This window comes from Anarrhichthys ocellatus, unplaced genomic scaffold (genome assembly GCF_004355925.1).
Source record: "Anarrhichthys ocellatus isolate YVR2014 unplaced genomic scaffold, GSC_Weel_1.0 scaffold7, whole genome shotgun sequence".
In the NCBI taxonomy this organism is placed as follows: domain Eukaryota; kingdom Metazoa; phylum Chordata; class Actinopteri; order Perciformes; family Anarhichadidae; genus Anarrhichthys; species Anarrhichthys ocellatus.
The window spans coordinates 9,332,936-9,359,940 of NW_022280037.1; the positions used below are offsets into that span (position 1 = coordinate 9,332,936).

The following is a 27,005-nucleotide window of genomic DNA, read 5'->3' on the forward strand; positions in this document are numbered from 1 at the left end:
TGTGCTGCTGCCCCCTTCTTTCTGACACCCTGTTGTTGAAGTTAGTTGCTGCAGCTGGAATGTCATGGGAACGCTGGAGATATTTTGCTTTTCTTTCTCCGCTGCTCGCCCATATCACCTCACCCTTCTCTCTTGTCTCCTCTCTTTTCTTCTGTTGTCTATGTAACTGAATACACATGGTACTGACCTCTGACATTCAGAAGTCTTCCTTTTGCACAGGCAGTAGCACAAGGACGACCTCAATACTTTTCTCTGTTGTGGTGCCAGTTTCTCCTGCCTCAGGCAAGCGTGTGCATGTGTGTTTATCTGTATCGATCCATACCATGGGATTCTATCTTGCTCGGTGATGCATATCAATCATTAATTTGGACAATGGGAGAATTTTAGTCCACAAGACAGACAGTTATGCGACCAGAGTTATTGCAGTTATTTTCTTCTTCTCGGAAGGATTGGAAGGATTTGAAATGTTTTTAGCCTGGCAGGCAGATGTAGTATGTATTCCAGATGTGGAATACAGGCTGGTATGCTCCTGCCATGTGGTGAAACCGATCCCACAAACCCTGTTTGAGATTCCAACCGCAGTCTTAAAAATGTATGCTTGGGCAACAACCAGACTGCATCACAAGACTGTTCGTAGCTGATACTGGAAGGGTGTGTGGGTCGACATGCTTTCTCAATGGTCCCTCGCAGGTTTTGACAGCATTGCTTTACTGCTGAAGACAGACTGTAGAAGACAAAAGATGTCCATGAGATGCAAAAATAGACGTTATTTATTTAGATGGTGAAACATGTTCCTGTGCCATTTGGCACTCGGACCACCTTGTTGCACCTGAGTCTGTGATTGTTTTACCAGAGTAGCTCGTTGTTGGCATGGATGTCCTGTGTATGTTCTCAGGTATAGACGTCCAGGACAATCAGGTGAAAGACATTAGTGATATTTTGCCATGCATTGGATCCACAGACCTCACTGTAAACAGTTTTAATAGGGACTATTTGTTTGTTATAAAGTTCAGGTGAAACCTCTTCACAGCCTGGTTTGTGGGATAACTATTGTTGCTGTTGGCATCACAAGTGAAACTCCATTTAGCTCCATTGTATTGGGGTGGAAGCATCTAATTCACCATCTCAACAACAACCATGGCGATACCTCTGGAGATGGTAATCTGCGTGAACCGACTCTTTCAGTCTAGAGCCCAAATGTCCTCTATACTTTCTGTCCCACTCCTGTAATCATGGTGAGATAGAGTCACTTTAGTGGCCAGTGCACAAGTTATAGTTTGGTCATTTCCAGGCTGTGGTAGGGCCAAGTCAGGCTTTGCAGAGAGAGGGAGAGAGAGAGAGAGAGAGAGAGAGAGAGAGGCTCCATCTCTCCTTCAGTACAATGATGCCTTGTGTTACTGCCAGCAGAACGCCACTCCGGCGCTGATGACTTGTGGCCTCTCTTTTTCTGGCATCTACTGTATGTCTTGCTTTCTCTGCCTCTCTGACCACCCCCTGTCCCCCTATCCATGGTGTGAAGGATTAGATAATAGGCAGCTTTAGTGTGGGCAGAGACAGAGAGGTGCTACAGACCTCTCTCGTTGCTGCTCTCTCCCTTCCTCCCTCCAGCTTCTCTCTCTCTCTCTCTCTCTCTCTCTCTCTCTCTCTCTTTCTTTGTACCATCTGCGTCATGAGGAGCTTGGCACCACTCAATGTGTGAATGCCAAGCTAGGTTTTAGGTTATCTTTATTGTATGTTTGTATGTAAGTACAGTATGTGAGTGGTAGTCTATTACTCAAAGTTGGTGTTTACATATATGTTTGATATTTTACCAATGCTTTAAATCATTCATGTGTTTGCCAGTACTTCTTAAATGTCAAGCTTCTAATCACACGTCCAGGAATAGATGATGCATTTCACAAGTTATCTATTTTTCTGAGCACTCGCTGGCCTAATCAGTGACAGCACCTCCGCTGATATTGACATACTGTACTGTAGATGCTCAGCCCGCCTCCAGTGTTCCCTTCAACAATTTGACACTCTTCGAACAGAAATTGCAGGAAAACCTAGCGTAGAGGGACAAAAGTAGGAGTTTCAGCTGCCATTTAAAATGGGCACGAATTCAGTTCATGACACTGTTTGGATGAAAAAATGTTATGAATACACCGATACGGATGGGATAATTAAGCAGCTGGGGGTCACTGAAAAAGAAGTCTGGCTTAGAGGTGATGAAGAGCAGTTATGACAGTTGGTCATTGTTTCACACAGTCACACCTATAAAAAGGAAAAGTCTGCTTACACGGTTAAATGTTGAACACAGTATTGACTGTGGATTAATGTGTAATTTATGGCCATTGTTCGAATATTTTAACAGATATTTAGAAAACAGTATAATTCAGATACCAAATGTATTATTTACATTTTAAATAGGTGTGGCCCCAAAAGAAGAAGAATTGAATTATATTATTGATAACATAGTTTGATGATGTTAGTTATATCAGTAAAACCATTAGTTAGATCTTATCAACCTTATTAGAAAGTAGGATCACAGGTTCACCGTTCTCCAGCGGGACATGCGTTTATCCCAAAACTCTTGCTCTACATTTGAGTGAAATATCACTTCCTCAGTGATGGATTTGGTTTTAGTAGAATTAATGAAGGTTGGTCTCTGCATGAAAGGCGTACCAATATGTTCTTAATGGCTCTGTGGTGCAGCGTGAGGGACTCAATGTTCCATGTGTCACATGTTGAAATTCAAAATATCTCTCTCTCTAAACCTCCACAGTTCTTCTCCCACTCGACGTTCTTGTATTTCTTCATCAATGCATTGATTCCAACTAATTGACATTTAAGCGCATGGAGGGCGAGGCGGACGCTCTTGGAGGCTTCTGTTGATATTTATATACAAGCAGCTCGCTGGCTGTTGAAAATATCTCCATGACAACAGGACAGGAAGCAGGAAGTAAGCATGGGATGTAGGAGAGCGATAACTCCCTCGTGTTCACGTCATCTCTCTGCTCTTCCATCAGGTCGCGTACTGTAGACATCGATACCGTGAGTGCTTTTGCACGTATGTATTTGGATGGAAATGTTTGACATCTGATACAACACATGCAGACGTTCAAACCTCATGCAGCATACCAAGCCCCTCTGCAGTTAACCTCTGTGTGGGTCAAGCATGTGGTTATTCTTAGGGAGGTAACTGCACTGTCATAAATACTTCTGGAATATAAGATTGCATGCTACACACACACACACACACAAAACACAACGGGTTGATTTTAATGACTTTTAATTTGAATGAAAGTGTGAAAAATAGGGATTTTATTCGCCCAATAGTGAGTGCTCATCTGACCAAGGGACACTGCCTCCTCACCTCCTAACTGCATGATATATACTATGCTGGCCAGTCCATAGTTAATTGCAGGGGTGTGAAGACATTCCTCCGCCGTGGTGCAGATGTAAAGGCTCCTGACAACACCCCTCTTGCTGTTGTAGAATGGTACAGTCCAATTGTCCAGGCTAATCTACTTAGAGAGGTCATTACACCACTCAGCTGCTCAGTCTTTTGCTAGAAGGATGGTCGGCTGCTAAACACTGGTTGATGGTTTGGCTAGTTGCAGACGCCACAATGTCATTGATATGTCTTATATGTCTATACACCAAATTGAATGTTTTAAACAAAAGATTAACTTTTTGTTTAGGACATTTTGATATACATTGTGTTGCTTTGTCTTTGCTTTAGGAATTGATTTTACAGGTATATGGTGGAAAGATCTTGTCTTTTTTTCTTGAAGAATGAATACAATACAAAAATGTGTTGGATTTTGATATCCTATCTAACTCGCATGTATTAATATGTTAATTAACTGCTCAGTCTTGTTGTCCAATCCATTTTACAATCATTCTGCTGGTGGCTTTGTATTTGTTTGGAAGATGGTGCCTGTGTGTGGTTCTTACGCGTGTTTGTTGTTGTAGTGGTGTTTAGGATTCTTCACAATGGTCAGCTGTCTCATTGATAATCACGCATACTGGTCCTCGTGCTTTTCTCAGATATAGTCTCTCAGTCTGCTCATACGTCTGTGCACCCTTTAAAGATGCCGTTGCACGTTTACAACCTGGGCTCCTACCTCTGACGACAAGCTTGCTAAATGCGGCTGCCAGCCTAAGAAATGACCGGTCAGGTGACGTGATAGCAATTTGTCACGCTCTAGTTGCATTGATGTCTTTGAATTGTCTTTCAGGTATGTGGGCTATATACTTTGCAGATGGGCTAATTTGGACACCATTCTCATCTGTGTGCAATATCCTTTCCCACAGCGTTGTCCTTCTGTACAAAATGTGTCCGAGGAAAGTGAGCTCCTTGGAGCCGATGCTGACTCAGCAATGGACAAACTCTGCTTAGGAGTGTGAAAACACTGCTTTTAGAAATATTATGCGAAAGCAGTCAAAAAGAAGTTACTTTTTTTCCCTCCAAATTATTGATGCTGACCATGATTTAGAATCAGCAGTTAACATCATTGATTACAATAAAGTCCTGTAAAATAACAGGAATCTTTACTTAAAGCATCCTTATTAAGGAAAAATAACTGAATGAGAGACGATTGGATGAATGAAGGAATTCAGAGACGACAGGAAACGCAGACATGCCGACACTGCAGGCAACATGGTGGCTGCTGGTGACTCCTGTGAATGTGTGAATGTGTGAGCGTGTTGGCTGTTGTTCAGTGGAGTGGTCATAAACACTTTCAAGCTGTTATCATGCCGTAGTACGTGTTCACGTGTTATTGACTTGTCACGAGCATTTTTTGCTCCAAACAGAAGAATTTAGCAGTTTGCAGGGAAAGAAGTGCAATCTACCTGTTTCTCACTTGAGCAGGGTGTATTCTCAGGCTGGTTTTTATCGGTTCAGATTAATGTTAAACTGGGATAGATATGGGAAGTGTTCGATTTCGGCGTTATAGGAAAGATTATTTTAGGAGATTAATCTAGCATAGTCCTTAAAGAAATGCATCACCTACAAAATGACCATTTGTAAATCAATTAATCACCCTGTGTTGTCTTGAATTTGCAAAGGAAATGTACTTTTTCCCCGCATGCCTCCAAGGTGAACGAAGAACCCGAAAAAGGAGAAAAGTCGTAAATGAGGGCTGCATTTAACAACAGCAAAACTATGTCAAAAACACTTAAATAAAACAGTCTTGCACCAACAGTCTCCCGCTTGTGGGAGACACAAGCGGGAAAGTGGATAAACTTTGATTACAGTATATTGCTCGAGAATTTGTAAACTTCTATACAGTTTTTTTTGTTGTATATTTAATTTCATCAAGATTTTTTTATTTTTTTTTAAATTCTTCGTTGACCGTGAAGGCATGCGATAAAAACAATTTTCTTTAAGAATTCAAGATAACGCTCGGTCAGTAATTAATATATAAAATGATCATTTTGAGGGTGAAGTATTCCTTTAACACAAACCTTTATAAGTCTCAGGGAACATGATTTCTGTTGACTGTAAAGAACTGATTGAATTTTTGTGTGTGTGTGTGTGTGTTGTTCCCATGCCAACACGCTTCAGAGAAAACGGTGCAGAAATCCGATGAATCACCAAAACCTCATCCCTCAGTGCTGCTCCTCCCTGTTGACCGTAGACCAAGAAGAAAAAAAGACACTTTCTGTGTTTGCTGTTTTTCTTTTAAGTGGCGTTAGTGACTTAATGCTAGACCATCACAATACTTCTGATTGTTCTGTCTCACAGCTGTGTGACTGCTATCTCTGTACATTTCCAGTAAACCCTTTTGTTTCTTGTCCAAGAAGGGTGTTTATTTAGTTAGTGATGGCTGAACTTCATTGTTTGAGTACGAACCTGGAATACAGCCGACAGCATTTTTGTCAAAGTAATTAGAGGGAAATTCAATATGGTAGAGCACAGACACGTACAGCATGGGGACTGCAGGAAATAACCATGAAATCCAATCCTACTAAAACTGTCTTTAAATGAAATATCTTTTCAGATTTTGTTTCTGCTGAGTCAACTGCTCTCTTTCTCTCCTTTCCTTTCTTCCCATCTCCCCCTGTGTCCTGTTCTTTTCTACACTCAAAGGGAGGTTTGTTAAAGTGCCACATATGTATGGGGTAGTCTCGGATGACTAAGCGTACTGCTTGGTGGTGTTTTGTCTGTGTGGGTCTTTCTTTTCGGGTGTTTCTTGTTCTTGACAGTATCCTGCACTTGAAAGATGTACGATGTATTGTAGTATTGTAGCTGCAGCGCTGTTATTCTCCACACCCTGCTGTATCCTGTCTCTGTATAGCAGTATTTTACAGATGACTGCTTCTGGGACTAAACTGAAGTTGGAGCTGTAGTGTAGCAAGCTCATTTTCCTAACCAGTCTAACAGGTTTTTTTGGCATCTGAAGAAGGGTTTATTATACAAAATGAAACCTGTGTTTTCAGCTTTGCATATTGGTGAGGTAATAGTGGAACGAAAACAGAGAACACTTTGTCCATATTTGTTTGCTCAACATCCACAAACATGACAATATGAAGCCCAACATGTGCTGCAACTATTGTCCATAAGTCACCCTATGACATGTGTATGTTGACTGTACGTGTAGTATGCTGTGTTTAATCTTTGAGTCATGTATGAGCATATAGCTAGTTGCATGTTTACTGTATGCTGCGTGTTTGTGCATGTCTGTTTTAAAAAATTCACATGGGCTGACTGGAGGCGTGTGTGTGTGTGTGTTTGTGATGCCAAGCTTCGTCAGGTCGTATTCAGTGTGGTGTCTTGCGCATCAATTTGCATCACCAACATTGTTTCGTCACAAACGCCCACTCTTGTGGGTGCAGTTATTAATTCCCAGGCACGGTGTTGACAAAATACCACCAACTATAAAGTAATATTTGGTGAGGCTGTCGCAATGGAACTTCAGTCAAAGAAAGAGATGTAGCAGTGGAGTAGATGGGACTTTTTTCTCCTCATAAGGTGCTGGTCTGCAGCACACCTACAGTGGGCCACCGCTGCTCTGGTGAAGCTGCGTGTGTGTGTGTGTGTGTGTGTGTGTGTGGTCATCTTATGCGTTTAATATAATATTTAGCAATCCTGTGGTTTACCCGCAACACCTTCCCTTTATTTGTAATAGTTCTAACCTAGTGTATTATAATGTGGATGATGTCATTTTTATTTTCTTCTGAAAATTAACTTTATTTTATTTTATTTCATCTTATAAATAATGCTGAATATGTACGTGTTAAAACTTAACAAAACAATGTACATTGAAATAAAGAACATGTCAGTTCAAATGTGAAAAGAGTCCTTGTCCTTTAGGTCCAAAGAGCCCATATGAGAGAATATATGATATTTAAAAGTTATTGACATTTTGGATATATGTCACTGATAGATCACTAAATAAATAAGCTGTATTTGATATTAGTGCCAAAGTATTATAATATTGGCTTTTATTATCATAAGTCTTGAACTGGGTCTCAAACTTCCAAAGATTTTGTGTCAGTTGCATAAAAATCTTTAAATGCCAAAAATGCTCTTCGTCTTTTTCATTTACTCTCCAATCGAGCATTGACTGATTTTTGACTTGAATTTTGGATTTATTTTATGAAACTGATGCAAAGAGCAGTGTGTAATACGTACATGGGAATCAGAACATTTGTCTCAAATATTAAGCCATTAATATTGAGCAGCAGCAATGGACTGAACCTCTACCCAGTATCTTCTATGAGGAAGTAACTTAAATGTAGTTAGTGCACTCATTAAACACATGTCATTACATAAATATGATCTGAATAGGGAAGCGGTTATGAGCTGATCATTCATTGTGTGTCAGTAATGAACAACTGAAGTTAGTCATTAACTGGATTGGACTCGGTCAGTTCTGAGGAATGTCTCTGAAGTCACAGACTGAATCGATTTCAATCCAAAAAAGATGTATGACTCCAGGGAAGATGATCAACACAGTGGTTTGTCTATGAGGACACGGTAAGAACATACAGACAGGTGGAGAAACGCAACACGTGCAGATACTTCCCAACAGGCTACCAAACAGTTTTATGAGCATTCGAATGGATCGCATGCAATGAATGCAGCAACTAGATCAAGCCAGTTGAACACTTGCGGGAGATTCTGTGAGTATTTTCATCCCAGTGTTGCTGCGTCTGGAGTGGTTGCCACATGTGACCTTTTAAACCTGCTCCAGCTGTGTCTCCATGTATAGTATCTGTTTCTTAAAGTGCCTTCATATTTGTTGTCCTCATGGGACTCTTATAATAGAACATGAGGGTGTTGTGTAACAAGACATGGTCAGTATATAACGGAAGGTTAACAATCAAATGACTCTTGGTGGTAATGTATGCACTCAGGAAGCAGTTACGACATGGACAAAGTCATACAAACCCACGCACTCTCAAATTTCCATTTATTCCATAGTTTATGATGTTTTTATTTTCATTTTAATCTCTCCTTTCCTCTAGGCTCGCCCTGCTCAGGGGGCTAACTGCTGAGCATGCTGGGTAAAGCGCCACCAACTACCAGTAGCCTCAACCTGGTGAACTCTGAGGTGCCTGACGCCACAGCGGACACACACGACGGCATCACGATGGCAGACCTGGTGGAGAGCCTGGATACCAGAGAGCTGGACATGGGGGAAGCAGAGGAGAACGACTACGATGGAAACTACTTAGGTGTGTGTTTGTTTGCATATTTCCTGTCTGTGATTTCATCGTTTCACCCAAGAATGAGACGATACCTAAAAGGAAATATTATAACAATTCAAAGGTCAGTTATTCCAGATTATGCAGAATCCTCAAGAGATTAAACTTCCAGATAATTTAACTTGGCAGACTATGAACCAGATTCATCAGTCGTGAGTAAGGTTCATATGACCAAATAAGCCCAAAGTATTGAGTATGTGATTGCCCCTGGGAAATGCAGGAACACCAGAAAAGGGCAAAAGGCTCAAATGTCAGTGTGGAAAATTGACAAAAAAGGAAATACTTCAACTGGTAAGTCTTCAAACTGGTATCTAACAGTGAGTATGAGGGTGGATTTTTCCTTTTACATAATTTAGATCTCACAAACTTTACCGGAGCATAAACCAAAACATTTGACCCAACACTGCAAAGTACAAATCTCGAACAAAGGCCGAGTTTTCAGTGAGGCATCCTACTCGCTCCTAAAGAAGCCTGAACAACTCCTACATTCACAAACAGCAACTTGCTAACCACCCGCCTCTCTCTTCCTCCTAGGGGACTGTCGTATCCCATTTTCAGCGGTGTATGCCACAGTGGGCTTCAAGGAGGCCAACGCTAAGGTCTACCTTCCCACTGTGCCCATTACTGCCCGGATACTAGAGGTGGAGAGATTCACCACCGCACAGGACCGCTTCAACCTGTCGCACCAAAGGAGTGTCAACAAGGTACTGCACACAATGTCTACGGCAATACTGAATAAAAATTATTATTTTTTTTATTTTGGAAAACATAGGGATAGGATGTTAATTGTGAGTTGGTCTGGATCAAAGCATCAGATAAATCTCTTTAATGTCGTTATAAATCCCTATAATAAGTTGCTTGAATTCTTTATGTATTATATAATAACAAATATCTTAAACTCATCATCTCTCTCTCCCAATGTGTGTGTGTTTAGTCTCTGCCGGCAGTGTTTAAGATTGAGCTGAAGCACGGAGAGTTTACCTGGGTGGTTAAGAGGAAGGAGAAACATTTCATGGAGCTGCACAGAGAGCTGAGGACGTACAAGACCTTAATGAGGATACCGCTGCCGTCACGCAGGTTGGTGCCTACACACACAGATTTACACTCCCACACAGACTTGCACATATAGGTGAACACTAACGGACAAGTTTAGATGTATACCCACATTGTCACATTGCATTGACCTTGTGGAGAACCACCTGGTGTGAGTTTCCACAATGTTACTTTTTGAACAGCGGGAATAATAACAAGTACACACACGAGTGCACAAACACACACACACACACACAGGTGCATAGACGCGCTGACAATGATTCACATATTCACACATAGTGTTACATTTAGCGAAATGCAATGAGTCGCTTTCTTGCCAGTTAGATGAGATCAATACCACTCTTGTATACAAAATTTGAAGCTAGAACCAGGAGACGGTTAGCTTAGCTTAGCATAAATAGTGGAAACAAGGGGAAACGCCTAGCCTGGCTCTGTCCCAAGTTAAAGAACTCTGCTCACACGTCTACTGCAAATTTCACCAGTTAACGCCTTAAATCTCTTTCGTTAATGTTTTGTTGTAACATGTTTCTTTTCCTGTTCTACCCATGCTACCAGCATTGCTTTATCGCAGCAACAGTTGCCAGGCAAACAGGATGACTCCAGGAAGTCGCTGCACTCAGAAATGGTTCTGGCTCTGCCCCTAATTCCACAACATGTCAAATTGACATTTCTGTTTGTGTTTGGACCAAACAAACGAGACACAACTCATTAATCGGTCAAATTCAAGTGGTGGTTAGCCTTTTTAAACTTTGGACAGAGCCAGACTAGCTGTTTCCCCCTGCTTCTGCTCTTTATGTTAAGCTAAGCTAATTGCCTCCTGGCTTTAGCTTCATGTAGCCCATTAATGACAACTCCCTTCCTTTTTGTTCCTCTTCTTCCGCCCCCCTCTCTCCGTTTCTCTCTCTCTTCTTCTCTCTCTTGTGATGTACGTTATACACTTGAACGCAAAGGAATGTTGCCCTTGGAAGTTAGGATTTACTTTAGCCCTCCTGCCTCTTTCTCTCTCCCTGTCCGTGATCTTGACTTAATGTTGTTATAGGAAAGGGTGCATGTTGGATTTTGACAATTGCTTTGGTGGGGTTTTTTTTTTTTGCCTCTTGCCTGTTTTCAGTTAAATAAAATCTTACCGTTCTGTGTTCCTGGTTGATGTAACACAACAGTGAGTCAACCTGTAACCTGTCAATATATTCAGGCTTTTACATTTGACTGTCTAAACACCTGCTGGCAGGAAAGAACACTGAAAAATGTTTTAATTTCGGAGCAGTGACTGATATTGTTTTAAGCTTAGATTAGTGGTGGAACAGAAACAGCCATTGCCCAAAGGTTGTTTGAGCTTAATGGTCCTCCTCAAACCTTTAAGGACAACGTTTGGAAACACCATGGTTCTCCTCCTTCAAGCATCCTTGAATAGCTTGGACTTTTGAATTTAACATTTCAATTCCCTCCTTTTCTGTTTCCACACAGCCACACAGTGAGGAGACGGACGGTGAGGAAGAGCGAGGTGAGGGAGATGCCCTCCCTGCCGAGGGGAGGAGGGGACGAGCTGGTGCGTGATGAGCAGGTCTCCAGCAGGAGGGTACGTCTCAACACTGCCTGCAGCCTTTTGTGCCTGTTTTTTTTTTTTTTTTTATTTCTGGTTGGAAAATTCCTACTTGTCATATCTTAACCTTCATGGCAAGAAGCTCTCCTGGCACACGCTTGTTGCCATGACACTTACTTGCCAGCACATGTATCCTCTAAAACCCTCTCTTGACTGTGTGTGTGTGTGCATGTAAGTGTTTCTATGCTTGGATTTTGTAATAAAATACTCACAGTGGCCAAAATATAGTGTATGTGTTTCTACAGAGACAATTAGAAGACTATTTGAACAAGCTGCTGAGGATGGCCATGTACCGCAAATATCACCATACTGTGAGTAATCATACTAAGCTCTGCAAACCGTCACTTAACCACATAATGACTGCCAGTTCAAATGTATACTAATGGTATACTTGGTATGCAAAGTACAAGTAAATATGCTGTATGAATATGATTAACAGTGTTTTTCAGCATTTTGCTAAGCTCTAACCTTATGGGGCAACATTGAGTGTTGAGATAGATGCAGCCGTTTTTAAGTGACTTATTATCAGCGCCTTTTACTATGTGGGCCTATAACATACAGTGTGTTCTCTCTCTTACTACACTTTACCCGTACCTACATCACCTTTATGGTAGATAGGCTTTAAAACAGACTCATGCTAGGTTTAGCATTCTGCCTATTATGTGCTGCCATATTCATATTAAGCCTCATACTGACGCATTAGAAGATAATATCCGAGATATATTGTTGAGATAACTTAGGCTGGGTGACATTGCCTCCAGCTGGATGGTATGTGTTAACAGCTGGCTGCTCAGTCACTCACATGTCGATGAGTGCTGTACAGTATGTATCTGTGTTTTGTTAATTTTCACTGTGTGCAGCCACTTGTTGTCTCTTCCTGTCTATTCTCAGATGGAGTTCATCGACATCAGCCAGCTGTCTTTCATTCATGACTTGGGGCCCAAAGGACTGTGAGTGTTTTCTCTTCTTTCAATCCCGACCATCTGTAAAAACAGTTCAGGTGTCGGGTAAAATATGCACTCAACAGTTCACAGCAGAGTGAAGCGCTTCAGCTGAAATCTAGAAGCTCAGGATGTCACTTTCGTTAAGTGTCCTCATTTCAAACATCCTAGTCTCCTATTTAGTTTCACACTCTCCTTACATCCCATAGTACTTCTTTTAGAAGATACTCAACTGTTTTGTCTCTCTTCCAGAGAAGGGATGATCTATAAGCGCTCAGGAGGACATCGTATCCCTGGCATGAACTGCTGTGGTCACAGCCAGGCCTGCTACCGCTGGTCTAAACGGTGTGTGGTTCCCTCTGTCCACATGTGTCCTCTGTCTCTCTTTACCTTTTGCCTTTTTCTGCTGTCTATATTATATACTATAAGCACTCAAATTAAAGTTATGTTTTCTGGAAATATATATTTAGATTTGCTAATGAGGCATTATCTTATCAAATTTGTGCTATTGTGCATACATTTCCAAAACAAAAAATCTGAACATTGGATAAAACCAGGTTCAAAGTTCTTGTTTCATTTGGATGACATATTAAAGTCAGAGGTTTTTACATTTTCACATTGCAATTGTAGCTATCTCTTTGTATTACGCCATGAATAAGAAAATAAACTATTTTCGACATGTTTTTCGAAATAAAATGTTGAACAACGGCTATGAATTGGAGATTTCTGGCTCAATAATTTCGAAAAAGGGTCATAAAGATGCTTAGTCAGTGTTTTAACACTTGCACTCTGACAGCTTCCTGCACGAAATCTGAGTATGGAATGTTTTCATATATATATACTATGTGTGTGTGTATGTATGTGTGTATATATATATATATATATATATACATACATACATACATACATACATACATACATACATACATACATATATATACATTCCATACACAGTGACCACTCATTCTCATATCTCAAAACATAATAATGATAATATCTTAAGTGTTAGTTTTGGCTATTGCATTATGATAATTGTTTTCTCTTTTCTTGTAGTTTGCTCACAACATTTTAGTAGCATCTTCAGCCCAGCTGCATTGGCACATGCTTGCCTCTCTCTTCATCTGTTTGTCTGTTTATTTCTCTTTATCACAGCCACATTATTACGTGAGCAGTTTTGATTGTTGTTTTTCTGAAGACGGCACAAAAAGAATCCCACACGTTTGAAACACGCGGCCCATCCACCTACATCCCCATGATGGTTTTCTTCCTACACCCTTTTCCTTGAATCAAGAAACATAAGAATAGTTTCACAGCAATAAATCAAAGATCTGCAGACCTTCACGTAGACACGCAAATCATAATGATGATAATGATGATGATAATGACGACTGTGTGTGTTTTGTAGCTGGCTGGTGGTGAAGGACTCGTGCCTGCTGTACATGAAGCCAGACTCAGGGGCCATCTCCTTTGTCCTCCTGTTGGATAAAGAGTTCAGCATCAAGATGGACTCCAAAGACACAGAGACCAAACACGGAGTCCGGATTGACAGCCTCTCCAGGTTAGATTCATACGTGTGTGTGTGTGCGCAGTTGAACATTTGATTTTTGTAGCAGAGTTATCACGCTGATACCCAATGTATTTGGAGTATACCCTCACAGTGTATTCTGAGGCTACTGTTAGTTCAACACCAGTTAAAAAGAGAATCCTCCCTTAGACTCTCACGCTGTGAGATAAAATCAAAGAATGTATATAACAAACTGATCAGCAGTTTGTAAAGCTGAGGGCAAAATTAAACCCCAAAATCTGATATTCCAATCGGCACTAATGTGGTTCATGCCAGAGCCAATAAAATGACGACACACTCTGTATCTGTGCTCATCATCCCGGCAGGACCCTCGTGTTTAAGTGCATCAGCTACAGACACGCGCGCTGGTGGGGTCAGAGCATCGAGAGCTTCGTGAGGATCAACGCGAAGGCTTTCCTCCGAGATCACCGCTGCGGCTCGTTTGCACAGGAGCAGGAAAACATCGCCGCCAAATGGTAACTGCACTGGGAACAGAGCGCAACTGGTGGAACTTATGTTGCCGAGTACACGACACAGAATAAACAATAGGAAAGTAATGTTTTGCATTAGTTTCAAACGTCCACGTTTGTTTATTTCGAACAGACCAATGTAGTGTCAAACAAATATGTTCAAACGATTCAGTTTGGTGGATTTAATCATGTTCAAAGAGTTGCTCATTGGAGATGCTTTAGACCAGTAATAATAGCACACAATGAAGTAAGTGTTTATAATAATTGTTGCCCTTATTTATTTCTTCTCTGCCTTCCTCTGTTATTCTTTCACTGGTAACTATGGAAATGTTGGAGAGGACTACGCAGTCACTCTCTTTTCTGGCTGCTTTGCCATCTTTCAGGTCTTTTTTTTTTGCATTCTCTCCCCCTCAGCTGGCAGATTCTGTGATATTGAATCATCTGTGTGATACGGTCATTGCATCGTCTTTGTACTTAAGGAAGGGAAAAACGTGCTGCAGTTCTGTGAGCTAATGGGGGGGGGGGGGTGTTTTTGAAAAACAGTTATGTCGTGATGACACAGATATGGGTGTTGCCTGAAGCTTGAAATGTTAAGAAAGTTGGGGGAAGCTTGTGTGTTTTATGTTTGTACGTGTCAACACAAGCACATGTGAGTTACGTCTGTTTTCACAAGTTACTCAGAGAATCTGTAACGCTTCTTTACAGGTATGTGAACGGAAAGACGTACATGGAGGATGTGGCTGATGCTTTGGAGGAGGCTAAAGAGGAAATCTTTATCACCGACTGGTGGTGAGTCAATGTGTCGTTTGTGTGAAAATGCATCGTGTCAAAGATTTTGGTTGGGATGTGTCTGCTGTCAGCACTGAAGCGTGAGAACCCAGAAATACACAGCTCAGTGGGTTGCATCCGTCCTGCTTTAACTCAGCCTCAACATTTCCAGCATGTTCACTAGTCAAGAATAATTGTGGAACACATGGTCAATAAATTATTCATGAAGCGATTATGCTTTTATTTTATAGGGACTTTTTTTTACATTTTTTGTCACAGGATTAACAAACTATTGGGAATAAGTCAGATACTTAATGAAGCGCCTTCTGCCACCAAAGCAGAGAAGAAAAGTGTAGAAGCCAAATTTGACAGAGAGTTTGGCCCAAAAAAGGGCTGAAGAAAATAAATGATTGCTTGATAAGGTTCATCTTGCTGAAGTGTTGCATGTAACCATTCATTAGGCTGTTAGTGGGGAAAACTATCTTTCCATTTATTTAAAGTTCTGTTCCAAACAGTGAACAAAATATCTCCATTGCACTTCATTGTAAATTCCTGACTGATCTGAAAACACATTACGTTCATCCTCCAGGTCAAACATGTCGAGTACAATTCTGTCCTCATAAAACCTTTTTTCTAGCGGTTGAAGCCCTGCATTGTTTACATCCATGTTCACTTGCTGTCACTCTTCTTCGTTGCCCTTCTTGGTGCATTGCTGTGTATTTGGCTTGGAAGCTCTGTTGTTGTATCTCAATCTCTCTCTGTTCTTGGCAATAATGTCACTCAAAGGAATCTTAAAAGAGCAAGGGAAGGTTGTCATTGTGGCTTCAAGATATGTCATATTGCAGAATCTTGTATGCATCGGAAATATTTTACTCTTTGCATCTGTAATAATCTGCAATCATACAGTATGCAGATGATGTAGTAAAAAAAATAGAATATAGTATAGAGGCTTGTTTTAGTATTGCTAAACACGCAGGCCATCGCCAGATTCCTTCCAAAGAATGACAACTTGACACTCTGATACCCAGTTAGAGCAGTACATGCTGTTACATATTACATTATGTATTACCCACAAGTCCTGGCTCTCTGATATCCAATGCAATGGTACTGCCTCTAATTACAGCCTTATCCACACACCCAGAATAGAAATACACTGACCGAAAGATTGTCTCCACATAGTATCTGTTTACTTTTCCGCCACACCCCCTTTGTCTCTCACTGTCTCTTCTTAATTTACTGTCGGGGTTATGTGACCCGTCAGAGGACCTTGAGATATAGCTGTTAAGCCACCCTGCTCTACGAAGACCAAGTGTAGGGTGGAACATGTGTTTGAATAAAAGAACACTAGAATTTCTATTCAGAACAAAGATAAACCTAATTCATCTCATGTAAAAACCTGACAGTCACACCTGAGGGAACAGTAACCTTGAAAACAGTGTTGCAAAGATGCAAATCAAATCTAATATATATAACTGGCTCACTTTTCAGAGTATCGAGACTTTTCCTTTCCTTCTTCCTTTAATAGTGTTTTATGGTGTTTTTTTGTTTGTCACTACTGACACAGTTTTAATACTTCTGGCAGTGTCATTTCAAATATAATTATGGTCCCTCGGAGCCAAATGTTTGACGTGACTGAAATCCCTGCGTTCCACTGGGCTTATGGTCTTAACCAATGAGGTGTCAGCCTGTATAATGTGAGCGAATGGCATTGCAGACGTGTAAGCTCCGGATGGCAGTGTGAATTACTCATGGGACCTCATCTATTAAATGTGTGGAAGCTCTAAAGAGTGAAGATAAAGATGCATTTCTCCATTATTTTTATTGTTTATCAAGTAATGGTGATGCATTGAGTTTCTTTATCTTGGTGTCTGTTTCTTTTTCACCAGGCTGAGTCCAGAGATCTTCCTGAAGAGACCTGTGGTGGAGGGAAACAGGTGGAGGCTAGACTGCACCCTGAAACGCAAAGCAGTAAGTAGGCGTTAGTTTACCAACGTTATGGGAGAGTAATGACCTATAACCTAAGTATTGAGCACTATAGACTCTGTACTCAATTACATTAAGTAACAATAATCAGTGTTTTGCTCTTCAGAAAGGATTCATAATGTATTGCAACCAAAGAAATATGAACAGTCAAATTTGTTAAATGGCCAGAAATGTGCTCTTAACATTGTTCTTCCTTTCTGTCTCTCTACAGCAACAGGGAGTGCGTATCTTTGTGATGTTGTACAAGGAGGTGGAGCTTGCCCTGGGCATCAACTCGGGCTACAGCAAGAGGACCCTCTCACGCATGCACCCCAACATCAAGGTAACTAAAGGATTGTGGGTAGTGAAAGGATGAATTCAAAAAAGGAATTAAAGGATGCAGTTTGGCAAAACTATTGGAAACACGCAATTACATATTATGCCTTCTATGTACATTTTATCTAAATCTGTGTACATATGATTTTGTCTAAGGTGATGCGTCATCCAGACCACGTCTCCTCCTCCGTCTATCTGTGGGCGCATCACGAGAAGATCGTTGTCATTGACCAATCGGTGGCCTTCGTGGGCGGGATAGACCTGGCATACGGTCGCTGGGACGACAGAGAGCATCGGCTGACGGATGTCGGCAGCGTGACACGCTCTGTGGCCCTTGAGCAGGTCAGACACACAATCAAATGAAATGAAAACGTCCTGTCTACTGTTTGGAGTTATAAAGGCAATAAATCTGGCTCTAAGCTCCTGACAAATGGTTCAAATATGAGAAGGAGGAGAGGAAATGGAGAAATCTATTTCACTGAAACTCGCACAGTTGAACGGGTGGGGGGGGGTGAAGAGGTTGACCTACCCTATGTCATTTATATTAATAAAGGTAGACTACGTAATAGAGACAACTCTCACTATAACTCGATACAATTCAAAAGTGCCACAAACCGAACCCTCCAAAATGACCATGAAGTTGAATTAACACCTTTTCAAAACAAAAACTGAACGTCACAGGATTTATTCTAAGGAGTTGTACTCGCTAACGTGTAGCTAATCAACCAGCAGCTGAGTGTACGTCCACTGTTGTTTTCACTCTCCAAGGCCGCTAGCACTCCGTCCAGTAAGGGCGTGACCTCCGTCGATGGCGTCTCCAAGAGCAACGGACGAGGGACGCCGCCCAGCGATTCGGTGGACTTGCCCAAGCTGAAGGGGATCGGACGCAGCCGGAAGGCTCGCTTCAGTCTGTACAGACACCTGCACAAACACGCTCTGCAGCACGCAGACAGCGTCAGCAGCGTAGACAGCTCAGGTGTGTTTGTATGAGTGGAAAGAGTGAGAATATGCGAGAATGAGAGGGAGAGAGTGTTGGAATATGAATTGGGTGAATGAGAGGCACATTGTGAAGAACATTGTACTGTACATGCAGTCCTTTTACCATAATGTTTTCATTCTCTGTGTGTGTGTGTGTGTGTGTGTGTGTGTGTGGGTGTGTGTGTGTAGGGAGTGGTTCAGTGCAAAGCCTCAAGACAGGTGTTGGAGAGTTACAGGGAAACACACGCTTCTGGCATGGAAAGGACTACTGCAACTTTGTCTACAGGGACTGGATCCAGTTGGAGAAACCTTTTGATGGTCTGGTTCACACACACACACACACACACGCACATGCACACACACACTCACTATTAGTTTGGTCTTACTCTGAATAGTTTCCCTCCTTTCTAGGTCTAAAACTCCTCTCAGTATACAAAGCACTACTTGCTATTGCTATATTTTTCCTGTTATATCAGTTTGATGGAAACAAATAGTCATCTGGAAAACTAAAATGGCAAACAAGACTTTGTATTCTCCCAAACTCTATGACTCCACTGTACTCCTTTCTCCCATCTTCTCTCCTTGGTCCCTGGCTTTTTTTTTTCTTTTTTTATTCTGTCGTACCGTAATGTCCTTTCTCCTTCTCACACTTCTTTCCCTGTCTTCATTGTGTTTCCTCCACTCTCTGCAGACTTCATCGACCGGTACACCACTCCTAGAATGCCTTGGCATGACATTGCCTCAGTGGTTCATGGCAGAGCTGCGCGCGATGTGGCCAGGCACTTCATCCAGCGCTGGAACTTCACCAAGGTACTGCAACACACAGCCACTGTGTTCATTACCAAACACACACAGGGATGTAGAACAGGATTATTTTAAAGCTAAACTTGTTTGACTAGAATTTTTTTCAATTGAAGCTTCTTTGTTGACAGAATTTAACCACTTTTTAGACTTATAGCCTAATACTTTGTTTGCTTGTTTTGACTATTTTAATGCTAAATCTTAGTAGGAATAATAGAAACTAGATTTGAATGTATTTTAACTGAGGAAAATCATGATTTGTTGACTGAAAAAAATAAAAGTTAACAATAAACACTAACCTGGTGAAATGTCTGGCTGGGACAGTGGAAAAATACTTTCATCCTCACACTCATGCTTTCCATGGCATCAGTAGCGTTTTCCTGTTTCTATTATTTTCCATTCCTCCTCTAACCCCATATTTTCCCCCCCCCCCCTCTGCCCAAACTCTCCAACCTTCTCCCCTACAGATCATGAAGCCAAAGTATCGCTCTCTGTCTTATCCATTCCTGCTGCCCAAGTCTCACTCCAGTGCCAATGACCTCAGATACCAAGTTCCTGACTGTGTCAATGCCAAAGTGCAGGTAAGAGACCTGAACACACTAAGTACCATTTTACTTTTAACTGTGCTCATAAGAACATACTGTGGGAAATGTTTATTTTTTTCTTTCTTTATAATTATACAAAATTACAAAGTGGAGCGAAAACCAACCGTTCACCGAACCTAAAAAGAACCACTGGTAGAAAATTACAGAGTAAACACAAGAACAGTATAAACTCCCACTTTGCCACAATGTTTTCCACATCCCGATCTGCAAGCACTGCTGGAGAAAGATAAAAGAGAGAGAGCATTAAAAAACTCTCCATGGGCCCAAACGTTATATTACTACAAAGGTTTGCGCTTGCCATTGACACTCAAAAGGTTTTTAGCCGAAGGGAACCAACCTCTGAGTGAAATGCTTGGCTAAAATAAGAAGTGCACGAAGATCCCATCACAACCCCATCATGTTTAAAAGACAGTGTGGTTTTGTTCAAATTGTGTCTGTTTTTAAACTGACACCTCTGTGAACACTGTGTACAACTTCTCCATCTGTATAACCACTGATAATACACACCATTTTTCTGTTATTATTATTATTATTATTATTATTATTATTATAACCATTGAATTTAATGTCCTCACAGGAATTATTTACCATTATTTGTTTATTGCTCTAAGTAGTATTACGCAAAATAACTCCACGTTGCAGTTCACAGCTTAATCATCAAAAAGCCCCCCAAAAAACATTTGATGTTACCATGTAATGATCAGTGACTGTCAGTCGTTATTATATTTTTACGATGTAGGTACATTTAACCCTGCAATTTGATTGCTGCAAGACCTGCATATTTTTTGGAGTTGCTGCTATTATAATCCTATTCTGTGTGTGTGCAAGGTGTTGCGGTCGGCAGCAGATTGGTCGGCAGGTATAAAGTACCACGAGGAGTCCATCCACAATGCCTACATCCAGGTCATCGCTAAGAGCAAACACTACATCTACATAGAGGTAAACCAGCAGTGAGGCCAGGATATGACTTTAATTAAAAGACAAATGCTGAGATGTGAAACTGTTTTGAGAATTGAGCTGAATTCGTCAGAGGTTTGTGTCAGTAATTTTGCATCAGTGATGTTTTCAATGTACTCGGTAACGATGTCATTGTGGAAATGACATGCTCCTCTACTCTGAAACATAAAGTTGTACATGTAGAAACAAAAAGAACAGTTTATAATTGTCTCTCTTTGGGTTGGTGTCCGTCTTTTATCTCCTTTCCCATCAGAACCAGTTCTTCATCAGTTGTGCCGACAACAGGACGGTCTACAACAAGATCGGAGACGCCATCATTGAAAGGATCCTCAGAGCTTACAAGTACTTCCCTTTTTTTTTCTTTTTTTTTTAGACATTTGGCTGTTTAACCACAGTAGTACTTGTGACTATAGAAAGGAAGTCGTACGTACTGTATATGTATACAAGATTAGTCTCCTCTCTTCTTCTCCTTCTGCTTCTTACAGCTTCACGCTGGTAGTCTGTGGCTTTTTGTAACTGATGTGTTTGCTCACAGGGAGGGTAAGAAGTACCGCGTGTATGTGGTCACCCCGCTGCTTCCTGGCTTCGAGGGGGACATCACCACAGGAGGAGGGAACGCCATTCAGGCTGTCATGCACTTCAACTACAGGTGGACCGCATGCCACCGACCAAAGTTTTAATATTGACAGAGGAATAGTGAGGGGAAGAGTCATGAGAGAGTCATGAGTATTCTATTGTGTTATATTTCTTTCAAGTTGATCTGAGTCTAGGATGTTCAATATTTATATATGTTTTGATGAGTTTGAATCTCCTGCCTCCTCAGAACCATGATCAGAGGAGAGTACTCGATCATCTCCCAGCTGAAAAAGGAGAGTAAGTACAAGAATTAATTAAAATATTCGTTTTTATCCCTAATTTTAAGGTTAGAGTTGGAAAAGTGCATTCCATATTTCATCCTCTACTCTGGTTTTGGTGTACTTCCTCTCCTCTCCTCTCCTCTCCTCTCCTCTCCTCTCCCAGTGGACGACCATTGGATGAACTACATCTCCTTTGCCGGATTGCGGACTCACACTGAGCTGGAGGGACGCCTGGTCACGGAGCTCATCTACGTGCACAGCAAGATGCTCATCGCTGACGACAACACGGTCATCATCGGTCAGTCTCTCATCTGCTCTCTCGCGTGTTCTGTCACTCTTTTCTTATGCCGTTCTCACCAACTACTATATGAGGCAACTAGCCTCTCTGCCTTGGCACCATGGAGATGTGATAAAATTGTGTCCTTCACCATCTGTGCAGCTAACAAATGCCCAAAACTGTTTTAATATGTGGTGACTTCTGCAACATAGCTCTGCTGCGCCCTCTGCTGGCTAATAAGGCACAGCCCACTCTCTCACAAGACTGAGACAAAACAACAATCAACAAATCTAAAGGCTGGAAATAGTTCTTAAATACTCTGCTTTCTTATTGGCATTACTGTAACTTGTGTCGATATTTGTATTTATTAATATACAGACAATCTTAATAAGATAGGTCCAATGAAGGCATAAAGTTATTCATTTAGAAAATAAAATAAAATGATTGTTAATTATAGCATGATTTAGAATGCCACGACTGAGTCAGATGAATGCATCCTTTGTTCTTTAAAAAAAAATGTTTTATTGAAAGACGAGACAATACATAAACAGAACAACAAGAGGATGACAAGAACAGTGAATATAGGCTGACTTCATGTAGTCAGTGTATGGTGTACCGGTGTGTGTGTGTGTGTGTGTGTGTGTGTGTGTGTGTGAGCTGCCAGGGATGGGACAGAGCACCACAGGGGAGGTTGTGGTTGTGGGGAGTTTTTGGTTTTGAAATACTTCAATATATTAAAAAAAAAGAGAAAAAGTTCTGTTGTAGTGTATATGATGAAGGAGGTTAGATTTTCCATTGAAATATAATCTATCATTAAGCTTTTCAAGTGCGTGATACATGTCTACCTTTGATAAAGCTGGTTTGATCTCGGTGAATTATCGATGGAGTTGATGGTGAAGTTGGGTCATTGTTTGGTTTAAGGAGTAGTGAAATAGTTGCTGTGTTCATGTTTGCTGGGAAACATGAATTTCGTTTTATTTCAGTTAACATTTTGTTGAAAAGCGGAACTAGAATGACCCAGAAGTGTTCATAGGACTCGGGAGGGAAGCCATCAGGTCCTGGTTCTTTGTTTTTCGGCATAAGATTGAGGGCAGTAGAAAGTTCATCCTGAGTTATTGTTGAATCCAGTCTGTTGGTTTGTTCTTTGCTAAGCTGTGGTAGGTAAATGCTGTTATAAGTTGATGTCCTCTTGACTTGATGAATTTGTGGGCTTCCCTGCTGAGTCCTTAATGATGATGGCGTACGTTGTTTTTTTCTTTATTTCGTTTAATTTAAGTATTAGAAAGATTTATTGCTATGATGAAAATGTTCTTGTCGAAGTCTGTGTATCAGGAATTGAGTTCCATCCTTTGTTCTGCATGTTTGTTTCAGGTTCTGCTAACATCAACGACAGAAGCATGCTGGGTAAACGCGACAGCGAGGTGGCGGTGATTGTCGAGGACTCCGAAAAGGTCGCTGGAGTGATGGACGGACAGGAGTACGAAGCTGGACCCTACGCTCTTCAGCTCCGCCTCGAATGCTTCCGGTGTGTGTGTGTGTGTGTGTGTGTGTGTGTGTGTGTGTGTGTGTGTGAATTAGAGTGGAAGAGAGAGAGAAAATAGTTTTCATAATGATTGTCTTATAGTTCTCATTTACCTTCTCTTTCTGAACAGGACCGTTCTCGGAGGTCACACTGACACCAGTATAGACATGTCTGACCCCATCAGTGATCGCTTCTATAAGGAGGTGTGGATGACCACCGCTGGCCGCAACGCCACCATCTATGAGAAGGTACATAATGAACAAAAATGAATTCATAAGGCTGAGGAACACATGTGCCAGATAGTGTTTTTGACAGATAGTGTAACTGTTCCACAATTTGCAGATGTTATCTGTTTAAGAGAATATATAAATAAAGAGTCAGCGGGTGAATTTGAAAAAGCAAACTTAAGGATTCACTGAAGAATCAGGTAAAATGTATGAATGGTGATCATTCTAGTGGATTCAATTACAATAATGCCGTCCTGTGCTCAGAACTTTAACAAGACTAAAAACTAAATGGAAGGAATTTGACTTTGCTATAAATACTTGCCTCTAGTGGAGGAAAAAAAAAGATGTATTCTCTGTACAGCAGCCATTTTGGGACATTTCAGACTCTGTTTGCCACCACTAAAGTCATTTGGATTTGTCCTCAGGAAACCTTGAATATTTGTGCCAAATATCACGGAAGTCTGTCCAATAGTTGATGAGATATTTCACCTTCGGACGGCCCGGCCAACTGATTAACATTGCCAACCCAAGAGCCATAGAAACTAGTGCAGCAGTATTTTAAACTCTACATATGTGTGTTTTTCTGCAGGTATTTCGTTGCCTTCCTTCGTCCCTGGTGAGGAACATGTCCGAGCTGGAGCAGTACCAGTCCAAACCGGGTTTGGCCCAGACCGACCTGGCCCGCGCTCAGGAGGAGCTGCGCAAAATCAGAGGCTTCCTGGTCCAGTTTCCTCTGGACTTCCTGTCTGAGCAGAACCTCATGCCCTCTGTTGGAACGAAGGAGTCCATGGTCCCAACTGAGATCTGGACATAAGGGATGTGCCACCACTGCCAGCCACTTACACATCGGAATTTATTTCTTGAGGAAAGTATCTGGATTGTGGTTGTCATCAAATGGTTGTATCGGATTATTAGAGAGATTGCCTTTAATCCAAAAACGAGAGTCTCCTCTGGATTGATGTGACTGCTGGGCATTGACAAATCTCTTTAATCTGTTCCTAATGAAAAAACACTAAACCGTAGTACAGTTTATTTGGGTTGGCATTAACACTTTTGGGAAGTATGAAGAACAAAATGATATCGCACTTGAAGATAATTCAAGGGCTGAATTCAGCTTGTGGAGATGAGAAACAGGCACATGAACTTTGGGTTTCGGGAATCAACTCAACTCTGCACATTTTGACCTTTGGACTTGCGGAAAAGCTCAGAAGACAGCGAGGATTTGAAAAGAACCAGGATGGAGGCGATGGTGACAGTGTTGGTGATGATGCTAACAAATATTCGTCTCTTAGTTAAAAATGATCACAGAGACGGTGATGCATGTGACTCACTGAGCTCGTGAGGAGTGCTCATAAGGTGCGTTAGTGCTAAGTAGGCTGTTTACGAAACTCCCAGAGGAGTTGTCGGAACGAGTTTAACAGCTACTGTCGTCTATCTACGGTCAGACTTTGCTGTGCAGTACATGTACAATGAGACAATTTTATAGATGAAACAGTGGTGCATGATTTTGCTAAATGTGCTATGTACCAATCCATCTCTGATTTTAAAAAAAAAAAAAAAAAAAAAAAAAAAAAAAAAAAAAACCTCAGATATTGTATTTTCTGTCAAAGGTGTTTTGTGACAGATGATTATTAGACGTGAGGTCTGAACTTTACTGCGGAAATCAAGGGGAACTGTGTTGAGCTGACCCAGGTACAGAAGTCATCCTTCTATGTTTAGAGTGGTGAGTAGAAACTGATCATGGCTGAGGGTGTTTGATTAAAGGCTGCAGTGTTAAATGGTTGTGCCAGTGGTAAATATCAGAGGCTGGATTAGACAATCGGTGCACAAATTCAAAAGAGTAATTTCCTCTTTGCTCAACAGATGGTGCTAGTTCCTTAAAACTACAGTTTGTGTACAGCAGTCCAATATGGGCCTTTCAGTTCTCCTGTATATTGTTCTTCATCTTGTGGTGACGGCTTTCTCTTAAGTGCTGAAATAGAGTCTTTGAAACAATGTAAACAAAGAAAATGAAATCAACATTTTCCATATAGCATGCAATTGATGCCAGAGGCAAAGCTATCATGTGAAGATAGTCTGACATTGCTTGGTATACGTTTCCTGTTTTGCAGGCGGTTCCAGTGATTTTTCTTGATAACCTTTTCACTTCCAGTGAAAGTTGAAATGAATTTTGTTTTTGTAATGTAACACAGCCTGCACCTGTCAAGGGGAAACTACGTTTTTCTAGGGATTCTTATGGTGTGTGACCTTCAGTGTGGGGCAATTGACGTACTTTGTAGATGTGAATGTATGGACTCGTATGTCACCTGATTTGTTTTTTATAATATTTGCTACTTGTCATTTGTCAAACTCTTTTTTTTTCAAGGGAGCCAGGACAGGCAGCAGCAGCAGTTAAGGATTAGCTGAGGATTCTCACGAAGGTTATGAAACAATAAAGGTGTTCCTTGGAGCTGCTGGAGGGAGGCTTCATAGAAATCAAACAAACGTAACCGCTTACTTTAACAGAACTCCTTTGTATTCAAAAATACAAAGGAGTTCAACTGCCAATCAAATAACTGCCAATAATAAGTGTTATTGTATTGTTAATGGGACCAGAAAATGTATGAATGTTAACTGAAGTGATCATGACTGGAAACATCCCAGCCTTTCTTTCCACAAAGACAAACACTACTTGCTGTATTTGTCACTGCATTATCTATGGAATATAAATAATTTAACATTCTTTAAACATGTTTTTTTTTTTTTTTAATGTACGGCATGGTTGTATGGATGGTTGTGGATTTGTAACAAAACCTGAATGTTTTTTTATCATAACCATCATTCAGCAGTCTTTTCCGTCAACTATCTGTAACACGTGGCCTCAATTCAACTGATCTTGCTTCCACTATTTTTGTACAATTTGTAACTTCTGTCCGTTCATTTAACACGGTGTAACTTTATAATTTAAATGTCTAACAAATAAATTTGCCTTTGGACTTTTTTGTTCCTTTTTGTCACAAACCAAGAACCCAGTTAATGTAAAAAGTTTATTCATTTTTCTTCATTAAATATTTTCATTCTAGTTTGAGAAATCTTCGGTGCTGCCAATGTTTTGCTTCTATTTTTATTTCAACTCTGCAATCAAGAAGTCTCAAATACTAAAGTTATGATAGTGTAAAAGGCACAAACTGTGTTTAACTGCAAATGTTGCCCAGGAGCTTAAATGGACATTAAAAAAAAAGGAGATTGATTTAAGGATGAATCATGTGGAAAACTGCTCACAGAAGAGCTGCCGGCAACTGATAACATTTTTGTATCCCTTCCTTGGAACTGAGACGCCCTGCTTGTTCATCAAGTTGGCGTGTTGGACAGGTTTTGGGAAATGCAGTGCCAGTTATATTACACACT

The 27,005-nt window shown here is 40.9% G+C and overlaps 1 protein-coding gene across 2 annotated transcripts in view; it reads left to right on the top strand.

Moving 5' to 3' along the window:
• pld1a (phospholipase D1a) overlaps positions 1-26,593 on the top strand; it is a 28,652-nt gene extending 2,059 nt beyond the window's left edge. For both annotated transcript variants that reach the window (XM_031847474.1, XM_031847473.1), the window contains exons 2-26: positions 8,461-8,670; positions 9,235-9,404; positions 9,635-9,777; positions 11,218-11,329; positions 11,599-11,664; positions 12,245-12,303; positions 12,547-12,639; positions 13,700-13,852; positions 14,185-14,334; positions 15,034-15,117; positions 16,983-17,064; positions 17,291-17,401; positions 17,551-17,736; positions 18,163-18,370; positions 18,562-18,690; positions 19,064-19,182; positions 19,641-19,754; positions 20,607-20,717; positions 20,989-21,077; positions 21,271-21,384; positions 21,559-21,608; positions 21,756-21,890; positions 23,241-23,394; positions 23,522-23,639; positions 24,208-26,593. In XM_031847474.1, coding sequence (XP_031703334.1) covers positions 8,493-8,670; positions 9,235-9,404; positions 9,635-9,777; positions 11,218-11,329; positions 11,599-11,664; positions 12,245-12,303; positions 12,547-12,639; positions 13,700-13,852; positions 14,185-14,334; positions 15,034-15,117; positions 16,983-17,064; positions 17,291-17,401; positions 17,551-17,736; positions 18,163-18,370; positions 18,562-18,690; positions 19,064-19,182; positions 19,641-19,754; positions 20,607-20,717; positions 20,989-21,077; positions 21,271-21,384; positions 21,559-21,608; positions 21,756-21,890; positions 23,241-23,394; positions 23,522-23,639; positions 24,208-24,432 — 3,153 coding nt within the window. In that variant the 5' untranslated portion in view covers positions 8,461-8,492 and the 3' untranslated portion in view covers positions 24,433-26,593. The remainder of the gene's footprint in view (positions 1-8,460; positions 8,671-9,234; positions 9,405-9,634; positions 9,778-11,217; positions 11,330-11,598; positions 11,665-12,244; positions 12,304-12,546; positions 12,640-13,699; positions 13,853-14,184; positions 14,335-15,033; positions 15,118-16,982; positions 17,065-17,290; positions 17,402-17,550; positions 17,737-18,162; positions 18,371-18,561; positions 18,691-19,063; positions 19,183-19,640; positions 19,755-20,606; positions 20,718-20,988; positions 21,078-21,270; positions 21,385-21,558; positions 21,609-21,755; positions 21,891-23,240; positions 23,395-23,521; positions 23,640-24,207) is intronic.
• The last annotated feature ends 412 nt before the right edge of the window (positions 26,594-27,005 follow it).